This window comes from Scyliorhinus torazame, chromosome 12 (genome assembly GCF_047496885.1).
Source record: "Scyliorhinus torazame isolate Kashiwa2021f chromosome 12, sScyTor2.1, whole genome shotgun sequence".
Taxonomy (NCBI): Eukaryota; Metazoa; Chordata; class Chondrichthyes; order Carcharhiniformes; family Scyliorhinidae; genus Scyliorhinus; species Scyliorhinus torazame.
This window is the reverse complement of record NC_092718.1, coordinates 89,274,058-89,290,126: the sequence shown is the minus strand read 5'-3', so window position 1 is coordinate 89,290,126 and position 16,069 is coordinate 89,274,058. Positions and strand designations below refer to the sequence as shown.

Sequence of the window (16,069 nt, the reverse complement as noted above, 5' to 3'; positions counted from 1 at the left end):
AGGAAGAATTCAAAATTCTCAGCTGAGACGGAAATTGAGCCTGTGCTGCTGGCCTTGTTCTGCATCACAACCCAGCTGTCTAGCCCACTGAGCTAAACCAGTTCTTTGTCCTGTGGAGCTGTTATCACTCGCTGGTGAAGTACTTCCGAGAAACTCCCATGTCTGTTTACATCATTCTTGTCCCCACAAATCAGGGGCAGCACGGTAGCCTTGTGGATAGCACAATTGCTTCACAGCTCCAGGGTTCCAGGTTCGATTCCGGCTTGGGTCACTGTCTGTGCGGAGTCTGCACATCCTCCCCGTGTGTGCGTGGGTTTCCTCCGGGTGCTCCGGTTTCCTCCCACAGTCCAAAGATGTGCAGATTAGGTGGATTGGCCATGATAAATTGCCCTTGGTGACCAAAATTGCCCTGAGTGTTGGGTGGGGTTACTGGGTTATGGGGATAGGGTGGCGGTGTTGACCTTGGGTAAGGTGCTCTTTCCAAGAGCCGGTGCAGGCTTGATGGGCTGAATGGCCTCCTTCTGCACTGTAAATTCTATGAGAAACTCTGCTGTCTGTAATTAAATTCTGTTATTTATACCAGTTTGCAACTTAACCCACCTAATGGTTGTTCAGCAATGTGGGTAGTTCAGCTAAAAGCCATTTTGTGTCTTTAGTCTTGCTCGCTCGGCTAACAGTCATTTTGTGTCCTTTCTGATATTAGTAATTCTGAGATTATAAAATCACATGCATTTTTTATACACTATCTATTTCTACAAATTGCCTCTTATACAGGCATTTAAGCCAATGTGTACCTTTTGTCTAAAATCCTTCTTTCTAAATCTGACTTCAACAGGGATCAAGTGTGTTTTTCCTTCAAGAAGCACAGCAGCACCAGTTTGTGGGTAAACACAGGTCAGGACTTTTCCCCTGTCAAATTCTCTATTGCTCCGTAAATGCCCTCCCCACCCAGACATTGTGTCATCTCACCAAATCCACCCGCCCAATAAACTCTTCCTGCCCTGAGGAACTGGGCACATTACTTTGCACATGTGCAGCTCATCATTAGCACAACGTTCTCTTTCTACAGAGTAAATATTTATCTGATTTTCAAAACTGTATTTTCTACTTTCAGTCTCTTTGTTGGAGTCTTCATTTGCTGACCCCAAAATCTTCCCAGTGAAAGCAACTGTGGAATAAATCAGAAAAAGAGTTTTATTCCTTGAAAGGTTCGTTCTTGGTTCAGGAGTAGATGGGAATATTTAGATGACATTGCAAGACACAGTGCATTAATCTGACTAGAATTATTATTGTAGAGGTCACAATATGAGCAGAAAATATCTCTTCCTCATTGACAAAAACGTCAATTATTCAAAATAGAAATGTAATTTATGTGCCCAATTTATCCTTTTACAATTCAAAATACAATCAAATGAGATTAGTTTTAATCCTCACAACAGAAAATTATTGCAAATTAATGTTCCTATTTGGAGAAGAGGAAGATCAATTCTGAAATTAATTTTCTTCTAATTTAGCAATTTACATTTTTCAATACATTTAAAAAATGTTATTTTAAATTATTTGTTAACGTGCTATTTTATTTTCTGACTATCAATTATTATTTCCTGCTCTTGGTATTTCTTTATCACATTTAAACTGTTCCTGTGAATGATTTAAGGTTGAATCTGGCTTTAATTATTCTAACTTTTTGCTTTGAGTTCTAATCCCGCGGAATTTGAGCTAAAAGTTGGACATTATTTCCAATGACCTCTCCCTTGCTCACAACCAGCCCAGCGCCCCCAGCCGGCCCAGCGCGCCTCCTGCAACCTGGATGTCGACTTTATTTGAAGTTCGGACCTCTCTCTCGTCGGCCTGGAAGGGAGACACGTGAATCGCGGTCCACCAATCGGAGCGCCTCTATCTGACGGTTGAGCGGTGCCTCGAGCGCCGGCAGGTGGAGAGTGCGCGCGCAGCACGTGCCCAGAGGCGGAGCGCGAGGGCTTCACAAAAAGGCGCCAAAAAGAGGGAAGCGCGAGGCTGGATCCGTACTTCAGGGAGGGACCGGGGATATAAATAGAGGCGGAGCCGCCGGACGATCGTCAGAAAGGGGGAGGCTGGAGGAGGGAGAGGGAGGAGTGGGGAGAGAGGAGTGGGGAGAGAGGAGTGAGAGTGTGAGGAGTGAGGAGAGGGAGTGAGAGGAGGGAGAGGAGGGAGGCTGGGCGGAGATATTGAACAGAGTGTGGCAGAGGGAGAAGATCATTTTAAATTCAGAGGAGATACTGAGGAATTGGAACTCAAACACATGACTGAGGAGAGCTTCAGTGAGAATTTAAAGTGATATAATTCAAAGAAATATTTTTTATATTTCATCATTCACTTCAGTAAATAAAAGGAATTTAAATTTCCTGAGGGAGAACAGGAGCTGCCACGTTTACTTTTACTGAGAAAGAGACTGAGGTGGTGTTAGTCTGAGGGAAAGTCAGAAGAAAAGACAGCTTCAGATATTAGTACCAGAAACATTATAAACTGCTGCCGGTAGGAGAGTATTTAACTGAGATTGTACTTCAATTCACACTGTGAGGGAATAAGAAAAGGGAGAAACAATAGACCCGGCACACAGCCACTGAAAAGACTGAGGGATAGACCAGGACACAGAAATTTGAGGGAAAAGTCGAGTGAATAAGGTGCCCGACCTGAGGAAGGAGATGGGTAAAGCTAAGAGTGACGGGACAGATAGTGGAGAGGGAAGGACCGTGTCTGAACAGAGGAAATCCGAGGTAAGATCATGGCAGATTTGAAATGGAAACCAGATAGAAAATGCTGGGTCCGGGTATTTATTGCAGCTTCAGATGGGGAAGGTTCAGCTCGTCAGTCACATTATTACTGTCAGTACGGAGTGGGTGAGCTCCCCAAATTGTCAGTGGGATGACAAATAATGTCAGAGAGACCATTTGCTCCATCTAGCTGATCCTCTCTGGAATTATTCAAAATCCTTATCGAAATGTCATAAATTACTTGATTTCATTTTCTTGCCATTATCTGATCCAGGCGACTCCTTCAGTTCCTGATCATTCTTTCTGCGTCCTTAATTCTGAATTTCTCTTTTCCCATGTTTATCCCAGTCTTGTTATTAGAATTTAATTAACTGCATTGCCATGAATCTGTCTTCTATTTTTCCCAGGGTAGAGGGGTCAATTACTAGGGGTCATAGGTTTAAGGTGTGAGGGGCAAGGTTTAGAGGAGATATACAAGGCAAGTTTTTTACACAGGGTAGTGGGTGCCTGGAATTCACTGCTGGAGGAGGTGTTGGAAGCAGGGACAATAGTGACGCTTAAGGGGCATCTTGACAAATACATGAATAGGATGGGAATAGAGGGATATGGACCTGGAAGTGCAGAAGATTTTAGTTTAGATGGGCAGAATGGTCGGCGCAGGCTTGGAGGGTGGAAGGACCTGTTCCTGTGCTGTACTTTTCTTTGTTCTATTCCATTTGTTAGTTTTTCTCTGATCGGAAGAGGAGTGAACTTGCCTGGATATGAGGGGTGATGTGATCGAGGTGGTGCCTCTTAGGCTTGTCCAGCTTTGTTTCTAGTGCATCATAGCACAAAGATCACAGGTGGGATACTCAGTTTCAGAAGCTAAGTGTTGATTTCGGGATTGAATTGGCAGACTTCAACGACAAGTAAATTGCGTCGGTCCCAGAGCAATTCATGATCCATTCATGGGCTAGCACCAATGCCACATGGAACAAGATCGATTCCATTGAACAATGGTGTCCGATTCGCCGGCATCGGGATTGTCACTTGAGAGGCTGACAAGCTGCATCCGCTTATCAGCACTCCCCTCCCCACACACACACTCATCCCAGCCAATAAGATTGCAGCACAAAGAGCGGCACCCGGTTTGCAGACGTCGAGCTGGAGATTCTGCTGGATGTCGTGAAGGAAAGGCAGGCCACCCTGTTCCCTGGGGTAGGAAGGAGGCTACCACCTATTCCGCACACCAGGCCTGGGTGCAGGTGGTAGAGGCCGTGAGCGCCATGGGGCGAAGGACAGCATCGGGCAACAAAGTTGGGCCCTGCTGGGTTGCAGTTTCCTGTGGCATGAACCCCCCCACACCACCCTATGTTTCATGTCTTGTGTTTTGCCGGGTTTCATGGCGACTAGGCAGTCATTTCTGGTGTCCCCCAACCCCAAGCAGATTCCAGCATCGAGGAGGCAAATGGCAGTGACGCAGACCCCAAATGCCAGCCCGAGACATCCCGGTGCACCCATCTGTGGAACTACACTGAATTCCTGCCACAGCTGTCATTAACACCGTCCAAAATCCCAGAGACACCCAACTCAGTTGGACAAATTAGTGAAAAGGTTTTCTGGGGCACTATTTGGCACACACCATACACGTGCTGCAGTCCACCAAGTGGAGGTAGGAACTCCTGAGGGGGTGGATGGTCAGAGGCGGCCCGACCCGAGGGTCTAGCTGCCGTCCAGATGGGTCTCAGGCTTCTGGAAAGGGCTATCCTATCAATAATAGAGATGCAGGCACAAAGCCAGGGACTACAGCCACCATCCAGTGGCTGCAGGTGCAGTTGAAGTAGTCCAATCCGCAGGAAGAGGAAGCCGTGCCGACAATGCGTGCCACTCCGGCCAAAACTAAACGGGCAGCATCCGCGATGGAGGCCTTGGGGGTGAAGGTATCATCCAGGGGTGAGGATGTCCATGGCCTGGGGCATTCTGTGCGGGCAGTGGCCGAGGCATAGGACAGGGTTGCCCTGTCACAGGCAGCTATGTACCATGGCCACCTGCACACTGCAGCGGTGCTCCAGGGATTGGCCCAGTCAAAATGTGTTGTGGCTGAGGGTGGATTCGGCATTGCCCGGGCATGAAATGACCTGTGCCAGCCCTGGAGGGAGGTAGCATAGACACTGAGTGACATGGAACAGTCCCAGAAGGAGATGGCACAGTCCTGTGCTCCATGGCTGCGAGCATAGAGGAGGTACTTAGCCCCTTGGACACCCCCTGTCCCAGGCAGAACAGAGTGGCACCACACCAATTGGGACACCCGAGCGACTGCCGGGCCAATCCCGGCCAAAGGGGACCATGTCACATGGTGGGATTCGTAGCAGGCCGCCTCTACTCCTCATGGGGAACCACCGAGACATAGCGTTAGAGCCTGTCAGGCCAGAAAGTTAATCATTAGTTAAGTTGGCACGGATCATAGAATTTACAGTGCAGAAGGAGGCCATTCGGCCCATCGAGTCTGCACCGGCTCTTGGAAAGAGCACCCTACCCAAGGTACACACCTCCACCCTATCCCCATAACCCAGTAACCCCACCCAACACTAAGGGCAATTTTGGACACTAAGGGCAATTTATCATGGCCAATCCACCTAACCTGCACATCTTTGGACTGTGGGAGGAAACCGGAGCACCCGGAGGAAACCCACGCACACACGGAGAGGATGTGCAGACTCCGCACAGACAGTGACCCAAGCTGGAATCGAACCTGGGACCCTGGAGCTGTGAAGCAATTGTGCTATCCACAATGCTACCGTGCTGCCCATAGATGCAGCACATAGGATTGTGTTAGGGGTTAGGGCACAGACTTGTCCATAAATGTTCACCCTTGCACAAACTTATCAATTTGCCTCGTCACTCTGTCAGAAGGATGTGAAGGATGGGCTGATTTGAGATGGGGGTTGGGGGGGGGAAGATGTGTGGTCGCTCACCGTCGCGGTACCCAGCCCAACCCCAACCCCTCAACTGCCCCCCACCACCACCCCAAGGGTTTGATGGGACCGTGTGATGGAATGGTCAGCTCGCAAGTAGGCCTGCTACTGTGGACAAGAATCAGATGTTGTCAAATGATGCAGATCACCAGAGTTTCTCACAGGGCGGGTCATCATCATCCTCCACCCCATGGACCAGACCCGCTGTTAGTGCCAACCCAGGGCCCATATCTGTGAGGCAGGTAGCAATCAATGGGGAGGTTGCACGGCGGACAGGGAGGTAGACATGAGAGTGAGTGCTGGTTAGGGGTGTGGGTGAAACAGATTTGTATGCCTCCGGCCACGTCCCCATGTCAGCCAACCTGGAGGCGATTAGCGCGTCGGGCGCATACATTGTACGTCCTCCTGTGCCTCCCCGGGCCACACTCCCTGCCCACCCTGGCCCCCCTCTGTATCCTCCTCATCGAACGAGGCCTGGCGTACACCGTCTTCCTTCTCCAGCATGTCTCCCCTCTGCTGTGCGATGTTGTGGGGGATGTAGAGGTCACCATGATGTGGGAGACTGTTGTGTTATTCCGGAGGACCCCTCCAGAGCGGCCTGGGCACCCGACGCACTGCTCGATTATGATGGCTTCATGGGCATCGTTGTAGCGGGTCTATGCTTTGGGCTGGTGTCTCCAGATAGGCGTCATGAACCATGACCGTAGCAGGTAGCCCCTGTCACCTAGCAGCCAATCCCTCACCCGCGTGTGTGCCTCAAAGTTGTCAGGAACCGTTGAGTGTGTCAGAATGAAGGTGTCATGCACACTGCCTGGGTATTGGATGCAGATCATGGTCACACACCAGCTGTTCGTTCAACGAGTGGTGGCCTGTCAGCGGGTGGCAGCTGGCTGTGGGTGGGGGGGACTTGGTGGGGTGGATGAAGGGGTCGGTATGTGGGGTGGGAGGGTCGGTGCATTCATATGGCCAGTGTCACCCTGCGCAGCCACGTTGCGCACCAAGATGGCTGCCTTACAGGCCGCGGCAATGGCGAGCTGTGCCTAGACACCGCCCCAGTCCCTTGCGGAGCACCCCAACGGCACAGCCCATCTGCTGGTCATCCTCCGCTACTTCCCCCAGCCTTGGCAGAGGGCCACCCCTCACAGCCAGTCATGCCAGCGGCAGGTCCGGAAGCCCATGGTCGAGTTCCCCCCCTCTCCCTTGCTTCATTGTACGCCCTGATCAGCTGTGGCCACAGGTCCGCCCCAGACTTTTTATAGAACTTGACCGTCAAGCTCGGGGTCTTCCCTGCCTGCATCGCCATCATACTCTCGATCACCTCCCTCAACCCAATTGGGGCCCCCAGCCCCACCTCTACTTTGAGAAACTCCAGCCAATCCAGAAAGAGCTGCATCGCCTCCTCCCCCGGGACTCCGACTCATATAACCTTTTATAAAACGCCTTAAACACCCCATTCAGCTCCTCTGAGTCCATCGCTACCGTATCATCCCTCAGTCTACCAATCTCCCTCACTGCCTCTTGCTTTCTCAACTGATAGGCCAACATCATGCTCGCCTCCTCCTTGTACTCATAAACTGGCTCTCCGTAACTGCCCACCGCCTTCCCCATGGAAACTAGCTTAAACTCCTCTGCCTCTCCTTCAACAGTCCTGCCTCCAGTGCCTCCGAGCATCTCCTGCCCACCCTCAAGATCTCGTCCACCAGCCTTGCCCTCTCTATTCGTTCCGTTTTCTCCTCATGCGCCAAATTGATATAAACTCCCCCCTAACCACTGCCTTGAGTGCCTCCCACAGGATGGTAGCCGTGACCCTCCCCGTATCATTTCACTCCACGTAACCCCGAATGGCAGTTCGCACATCTCAGCCGCCAACAACCCCACATCCAGCCTTCATTGCGGGCGCTGCCTGCCCCTTCCCAGGCCATGCGCCGATCCACCCAATGCAGCGAGTGGTCAGAAGCCACAATTGGCGAATACTCGCAAGTCGACCCCTGCCCCGCAATAGCGTCGTATCTAGCCCAAAAAATAAATCCGATAGTACACCCGGGTATGAAAACTCCTTTGCTCTGGGCCTCCCATACCTCCACGGGTCCCCATCCTACCTCCATGAGCTCCATAAACCCCCTCAGCTCCTTTGCCAGTGCTGACACCCACAACGACTTGGGACTCGACTGTTCAAAGCTCAGATTCATAACCTATTTAAAATCCCCCTTCCCGCCATAATCAGCTAATGCGAGTCCAAGTCAGGAATCTTCCCAAAAACAGCCTCCTAAAATCCATGCTATTGCAATTTGGGGCACAGACGTTTACCAGAACCACCAGCAATCCCTCCAACGACCCCCCAACCCCCACCTTGCTGGCCCGGGATTGGCCACAATACTTCCCACCTCGAACGCTACCCGCTTGTTAACCAACACTGCTCCCCCTAGTCTTTATATCCATCCCCAAATGGAACACCTGCCCCACTGGCACCATCGATAACACACGAGGCGAGACGTAGAGACCTCAATCGAGGCTTTATTGAGCAGACTTGTTCCCCAGCAACTCAGTTACAGAATGCGGCTGCTGGGAGAAACCGGGTTCTTATACCCCGCCTTTCTGGGTGGAGCCCAGTCGGCGGCAGATCCAATCAGGACCCAGTATCTGTCCACCAATAGCCCCTCGACATCATGGTGTACCGTATTACCCCTAATACATACCACCACACCCACCCATTCCTTTCTCGGCCTAGTCTGGTCCCCTATCTTCAGGTGCGTCTCCTGCAAAAAAGCCAGGTCCGCCTTCAAAGTCCTCAAGTGCGTGAACACACGCGACCATTTAATCGGCCCATTGAACCCCCTCATGTTCCACGTGACCAGCCTGGTAGGGGTGCTCCAAGCCACCTTCCCCTGCCGATTAGCCATGCCCTTTCTTGCGCCACTGGTCCACGTCACGCGATCCACCAGGCCCACCCTTGGATGTCCACCATCATCGACCTCTTTGAAACTGCGATACACCAACCACACCCATGTCAGCACCCCTCCCCCACCCGCAAACAAAAAAACAACTCGCTCCCCCGTGCCTTCCTCCTGGCAACCCCTTCACTCCCCTCCCATTAACTAGTCTGCCCAGCTAGCATGGTAGCCCTCGCCCAAGGCCTTCCATCATCCTACCTCCCTCCAATTCTCCTCCCCACCCAACCAGCCCAACCATCCATATCTAAAGAGAAACAAAAGGCACATTCACCATCGTTGCTCCCCCATCAAAACCTGCCCCAAAACACTCACCACCAAACACTTTAACAAGCAACCAAATACTCCTACAAAGTTCATTGTCCTCACACTGCCCCCAGTTCATTGCCCCTCATAAATTTCATCGCCTCCTCTGGCATGTCGAAATACCAATCTTGCTTCTGGAAAGTCACCCAGAGGCGGATTGGGTACAGTACCACGAACTTCACCCCCTTTTTAAAGAGGGCAACCGACATCAGGTCAAACCCAGTCCTCTTTGTTTTGTTATGCTCTTGACGTAGCATAAGCTGCTTCCTTGTTGTCTTCTCTGACAAAGGAAGGTTCAGACTTGGAGATAGCTTTAATACATTTATTAAACTATTAACAATTCTCCTACTTGGTTTCGACTCTCCTGTTAATCCTGCTATAGCTACTCAGACTAACTAACCAGTCTGCTACAATCCACGTGGTGGGTGTGATGTGTTTCAATCAACCCTGTCTGTACTCACTAAGTGTCTCCACTGGAAAGAGAAAGATCATGTGTGCTGTGTCCTTAAAAATGGGTAGCCGCCTTGTGGTAGTGTCACCTCTGTGTGTGTCTTGACTGCCCATTGGTCGTGTCCTATCTTACTGACCTATTGGTTGAATGTCTGTGTGTCATGATGTCTCTGGTGCTCCCTCTAGTGTTTATCTAGTCTTAATGTATTTGCATTAACCCCTTGTGTATTTACAGTGATGCATATAACCACTCCTCTTCATCAGATCTGCACCTAAGTCCTGGTACACCCGCAACTCGTTTCCTTCCCATATTCATTTCCTGGTCTACCTCTTGCATCAAAGGGTCTTCTTGTCCAGAAAATGGTGCAACCGCACCACCATCATTCTTGACGGCTCGCCTGTCTGCAGCCACCTCCTCAGCGCTCTATGCGCCTGCTCCACCTCCAGAGGCCAATCAAAGGCCCCCCCCCTCCGTCAACTTCTCCAACACCTTTACCCCATCCACTGCGGCCACCGCACGTTCAATGCCTTCAGGCATCCTGAAAATTCTTAGGTTTTTCCTTCCAGAGCGATTCTCCAAATCTTCCACCTTCTCCCTCAAGTTTCTCTGGCACTCCCACATCACTCCTATCTCAGCCACCAATGAGGCCATCTGTACCTTGTGCTCCCCACTGCCTCCTCCACATCCTGATCGCCAGATCCTGGTACTACAGTCTCTGCTCCACCCGCTGAATCGCAGACCTCAGCGATTCCACCACCTTGGCTAGGTCTTCCAGGGCCTCTTTCCTCTACTGCCAAAACTTATCATTTCAGAACTCCACCAACTGCTCCATCAACCACTGAGTAGGCAGCGCAGCCCTCCTGGCCCTCCGCCATATTCCCTTGTGGTGCACCACAAAATCTCTCCTGCTCCAACAGCACTTTCTTTCTCGTGGCGCTCTTCACCTGTGTATCTCCTTCCCCAGGCACTCCTGTACCCTCTGCCCTCTAATACCTTGCCCTTCGGGCAGCGAAAAGACAAAATAAATCTTGCTGGAGAGGGAGCCACCAAATGTGCGACCACTCACTCCATGGCCGCCACCGGACGTCTCTGTTCTCGATTTTTGAAACCACAAGTGAAACTTGCCGTCGGTAATTCCTCCTGGCGGTGGCATAGCATCACGGAGGTCGCGAAGAATACTGGATCGAACCCATCAATGATATGCCAACGGCATTTACTGTATGTGCGAGGTGGAATGCATTGATGCCGCTGTCGAGAAGTGGCATTCTGTTGGGCGCCTGGCACTGGCCACGATTTTCGGCTCACGAGCGATTCTCCACCCAATAACATTTCCCGATTTTGGCATCGTTGGACCGAGAATTCCGCCCCACATGGGCAATAAACTCACCATTCTGACATTGCAGGCGCAATTTTCCGGCCTTGCGGGAGAGAAATGACGGGAGAGGCCAAAAACGAGAACCGTGCCACGCGCCAAACAGTTTGTGATACAACCAGCCCCCTCCCGTAGGCGAAATTGGGATCTTGCTGTAGCGTGCTGAGAAACCAATTATCACCACTTAAGCCCTACTTCCATACAATTATCGGGAGTCACCCTTATCCAACACCCTCCTGTGATTCATCGGCCTCCCCAGCAAGTGGTCATGCTGGTGCCGATTAGTAGTCCTTTTTAAAAACGTGACCCTGGCAGAAGAGCTCCTGTGGGGAGCCGAGACGGTGTGTATCCATCTTTGCTCAGAGGCAATGAGTCTGGGGGCACTGGGCTTGCCTCTCCAGTGCTCGGCGGGGGGGCTGGGGGTCATCGGGTGAGGGGAGAAACCCTGACTTAGGGTGGTGGACTTCCTGCAGGGATGGACCGCCATGGGAGGGTGTGACTTGGGGGGTGGGGGAGGAGGATGACACCCAGTCATCGCATCTCTTAACCATGCCTCAGGATCTTGCCAGGGCTCAAGCGGGATCTGTGCAGAATCTCACAGGCCACAGCCCACAGGTGTATCCGACATGTCACAGATGCCCTGCTTGCTCGGTGGGAAAACTACATCAACTTCGACATGAACCAAGCCCAACAGGATGCCCGGGCAGCAGGATTTGCTGCCATTGCCAGGACACCCCAAGTCGAGGGGGTAGTGGATGGTGCGCATATTTCTCTGCGCTCACTTGCCTATCTGGGAGCGTCCTATGTTAACAGAAAGGGGTTCCACTCCCTGAACACACAGCTTTTGTGCAACCACCACATGAAGATCATGCATGTGTGTGCACGCTTCCCAGGGAGTGTGCACGCTAGTTACATCGAAGATCATCCCGGCCCTCTTCGACGACCACTCCAGGATGTGTGGCTGGGGGATAAGGGGTAGCTGCTGAGGACCTGGCGAATGACGCCAATATGGAGGCTGGAGACCAAAGCGGAGACCCAGTACAATGAGGCTGTAGTGATATCATAGTTGTGTTGTAATTCACTGACTGAATCTCATACATAAATGAATGTTGGAGTCAGGTGACCTCAGACTGACGAGGGAGCTGGGAGAGAGATAGTGGTTTGTGCATGTTAATACTGTTATTCATGTGTTTTGTATATATTTGACCCATAGTTAATGTTAATAAATCGTTTATAGCTTTAGCTACAAGTGTTCTTGTAATATAAAGTAAGCCATCCAACAAGAACATTACAGAGGCCCATGCGGTCACCCGGACTGTGATTGAGCTGTGGATCGGGCTCCTCGAGATGCGGTTCCGAAGCTTTGACTGCTCCAGTGGTGCACTCCAATACATACCCCCAGAGGGTCGCATTCTTTGTGGAGGCTGCTGCGCCCTTCAGAACCTCGTGCAGCAGCAGGGAGATGAGATGGAGGTTGGTGATGAGGAACATGTGGCCACCTCCGAGTACGAGGGTGATGAGGCGATGCTGGACCAGCAGGGGCTGGAGGATGAGTCCAGGAACCAACTGGAGGACCATCCAAGGATAAGCGGCAGCAGCGAGTGTCTGGCAAGCCCAGAGGGCCATGGAAGCCCTCATACCCGCCCGATTTAGGCTGGGACCCAGCTGTGGCCTGGGATCCAGCAGACGTCTGACTGCTGCCTCGCCTGGGGGTTTCTGCCTCCACCTGATGTACAGCAGCAGCTGTGTGGCGCTCACCAGAGTGTGCCCCAAAAGCCTGACCACTAATATTCCCCACTGAGGTGTGTGTATCTGTGCTGGTGGAGTGTGTGGATGACAGATGTGGCGTTTCGATCACGGCATCCTCAAAGCTCTCGGAGGTAGTCTCCTGGGAGGCTGGATGGGCTGGCGCCATCGGTTGTAGGACCTGCAGGAGAACAGACATGTAGTCAGTGGGAGGGTTGGGTCAGTCAGTAAGGCAATAACAACTCACGTGACAGGTCCACCAGATGGGGCCTGATGTTTCCTCACCTTAGCAGCTTCCGCCTACCTCCGGGTCGGTGACCGCCCTGTCCACAGCCACCCCTGTCATCTCAAGGATCGGTTCCTCAAAGGTGGTGAGGATTCTTGAGTCTGGCACCACCCAGCCAATCTGGGCCCTCGCCCAGAGGTTTTGCGAGAGTTTTTCCTGAGGAGACACAGAGAGGGCATCATTAGCCACACATGTGGTTCACAGTGGTGGGAGGGTGGATGTGAAGGGAGGGTTGGGAGGGGGGATGAATGGAGCGAGGAGTGAAGGGAGGGTTCAAAGCTGCATGGTGAGTTGTCAGGGGAAGATTGTCTACTCACTCGTGCTGCACGGTCTAGGTTGTTGACCTTTTTCAGGACTGGAAGCCAGTCCTCCTGGTCATATTCCTGGAGCTTCCAACTGCCTCCACCTCGTCCCAGGCAGCACTGGCTGCCCTGTGACTCATCCTCCGGGAATCTCAGGGGACAGGACATCTCTCCTGGCCTCTTTTGCGACTCAAAGCCACCTTAGGCCTGCATCGACTAATCTTGGTGCGGGTCTCCTTGGTGCCATTGTCGCAAGCTGAGGGGTTGGTTGAGCAAGTGCTGTTTAAGTGCTGCTCTACCTTGTAAGCGGGGGGCTGGCAAGCACGGTGTTGGCAAATCAGCCGGCAAGCCTTCATTTGCGGCGAAAATCCCATGAGGCCTCTTTAAGTGGACATATTAACGTTGAATAGTGTTGCTGGCCTCGCTGGGCCTGGTTCCAGCTCGCTACCACACTTAGAAATCTTTCCGGTGAATCGCACCTTGAATTGTTTGGTAGAGAGGCTGTTCTTTATGAGTCCTCTACCACTGATTATAGTACCAGTCCATTCTAGTGGAGGGTATTCTAGAAATCCACCGATGGCAGAGCTGACGGATTGGCTAATCTTACATTTATGGAACTTGTGTTTGTGAACATTACTGATTCAGTGCCTGAATGTATTAACAATCCGAATCATCTTACATTTCCAGATTACAGACAAGTTTAAAGACATTGCCGCTCATTTTTCCAAAGGTGAATGGGCAGAATTAAGTGAATGGGAAAAGATCCGTTATAAGAACGTGAAGCGAAACTATGAGGCCATGCTTGCAATAGGTCTGTACAAAATCAATGTTTTTTTCCCTTTCCACATTTCTCACTTTTCCTGAAAACTTACATATCCACTGGCACGGTATTCATCTAATATTACAGCCAAGTGGATATTCGCCTAAGAGATCTGAGATTTTCATTGGGGTTCTCCATTTCACCACTGCTGACACACATCAGGAACGTATACCGAGGAATTAATCATCATCGGCCTGTGAGTGCCTGAATGTTAATTAATGGCTGTGAAATAACTGGCTGAAGTTCCCAACGTGCCTTCCTCCTGTGCATTAGGAATGATGCAGTGAAAAATCTTGAGTGTTAGCAGTAATGTGATGTGGGAGATGGTGGAGAGGATGCTTGCTCGTCTGACGAGCAAATTGGATGAAATCTGGAATTAAATTTAATGATAACCATTAAACCATTGTTTTTTAAAAAATGACCCCTATTGGATCACTAATGTTCTTTTGGGGGAACAAATCTGCCACCTGCCTGCCTGCGACTCCAGACGTGCAGCAATGTGTTTGACTCTGAACTGTCCCCTGAAATGGCCTAGAGCGGTGTTTTTCAATCTTTTTTTCGAGCGACCCACGTTCACAGAATGGCCGACTATCGCGACCCACATCACATTCACAAAAGATTCTCCATAATTACTGTTAAAACGTTACACTCGTTGTTGGCACTTCTGAATGTTTATTGAATGTAAATTTGTAAATTGTAATACACTGTAATGCAGTGAGAATTTACCTCGAGAGAAAACGGCAAACATGGTCAGGCGATATTTGGGAATCCTTTTGGTGACCATCCGACGGCCCATCCGTGGGTTGCGATCCCATTTTTGAAAATCGCTAGCCGAGACTGCCATTCAATTTAATTAGAGATGGGCAATGAATGTTGGCCCAGCCGGTCATGTCCAGTGATAATTTTTAAAAAAGTAAAGAGAACAGTGCTATTCTATTTCACTTGATGTAGAGATGAGTGGAATTGGATGAAAAATAGTGTTTGAAGCTTTCCTCCCTCCCTCCTCATGATAGATGCTGGCTGATCTGGGGGTTGTTTGCAGCATTTCCTGTTCTGATTTCAAATTCTGTTTGTTCATTTTCCCCCATAGTTCTCTTCCTATTGTATCAGTGTGGCTTTCCCCAACGCTGCGCGCTAAGCCACTAAACCTAACTCAGGAATAAAAATTATGTTTTGGAATAATGGAGATGAACTGTGCATCTCAGATGTCATTATTACCCTGCCTTTCCCTTGGACCTGCGAGTGACCACCAGCTGTCACAGATCTAAAACTTCTTTCTTTTGACTCTACAATTTTTGCAGGATTGAATGTACCAAAGCCAGCATTCATGTCAAGACATGGCAGGAGGCATCAACCCCGTGTGGATGAATCTAGTGATTCAGATGAAGATTGGGCACCGAAACGTCTTGTGAAAAATCCACCACGTAAATTGAATATCTTTCCTTTATTAAAATATTTAAAGCACATTTTGATGAGGGCAGCATGGTAGCACAGTGGGTAACACTGTTGCTTCACAGCTCCAGGATGCCCAGTTCGATTCCCGGCTTGGGTCACTGTCGGTGTGGAGTCTGCATGTTCTCCCCGTGTCTGCGTGTGTTTTCGCCAGGTGCTCCGGTTTCCTCCCATGATCCCGAAAGATGTGCTGTTCGGTAATCTGGACATTCTGATTTCTCCCTCTGTTTACCCGAACAGGCGCCGGCATGTGGCAACTTGGGGCTTTTCACAGTAACTTCATTGCATGTTGATGTATGCCGACTTGTGACAATAAAGATTATTTTTAAAAAAATAACCCTGATTACCTTTGTGTTTTGGAGAGTTGGAAGATCAGGAAATTGAATGATATTTGTCTTAACTTCTCTTTATAACTCTTTCACTTTCATTCAGCGTCAGTTGATTGTCTTTGTGTCTTCATGTGATTTTAAATAAATAAATTTTGAGTACCCAATTATTTTTTTTAAATTAAGGGGCAATTTAGTGTGGCCAATCCACCGAGCCTGCATATCTTTGAGTTGTGGAGGCGAAACACACGCAAACAAGGGGAGAATGTGTAAACTCCACATGGATCTGTCTTCATGTGAATTGAACATCATTTCCCAGAGTGGGACTGGAGCTCTGGACCATTCGATAAATG

At 50.3% G+C, this 16,069-nt stretch overlaps 1 protein-coding gene across 1 annotated transcript in view; it reads left to right on the top strand.

Moving 5' to 3' along the window:
- The first annotated feature begins 2,219 nt into the window (after positions 1-2,219).
- LOC140387080 (histone-lysine N-methyltransferase PRDM9-like) overlaps positions 2,220-16,069 on the top strand; it is a 188,664-nt gene continuing 174,814 nt past the window's right edge. Inside the window, exons 1-3 of the mRNA XM_072470090.1 lie at positions 2,220-2,756; positions 13,806-13,929; positions 15,240-15,362. Coding sequence (XP_072326191.1) covers positions 2,685-2,756; positions 13,806-13,929; positions 15,240-15,362 — 319 coding nt within the window. The 5' untranslated portion in view covers positions 2,220-2,684. The remainder of the gene's footprint in view (positions 2,757-13,805; positions 13,930-15,239; positions 15,363-16,069) is intronic.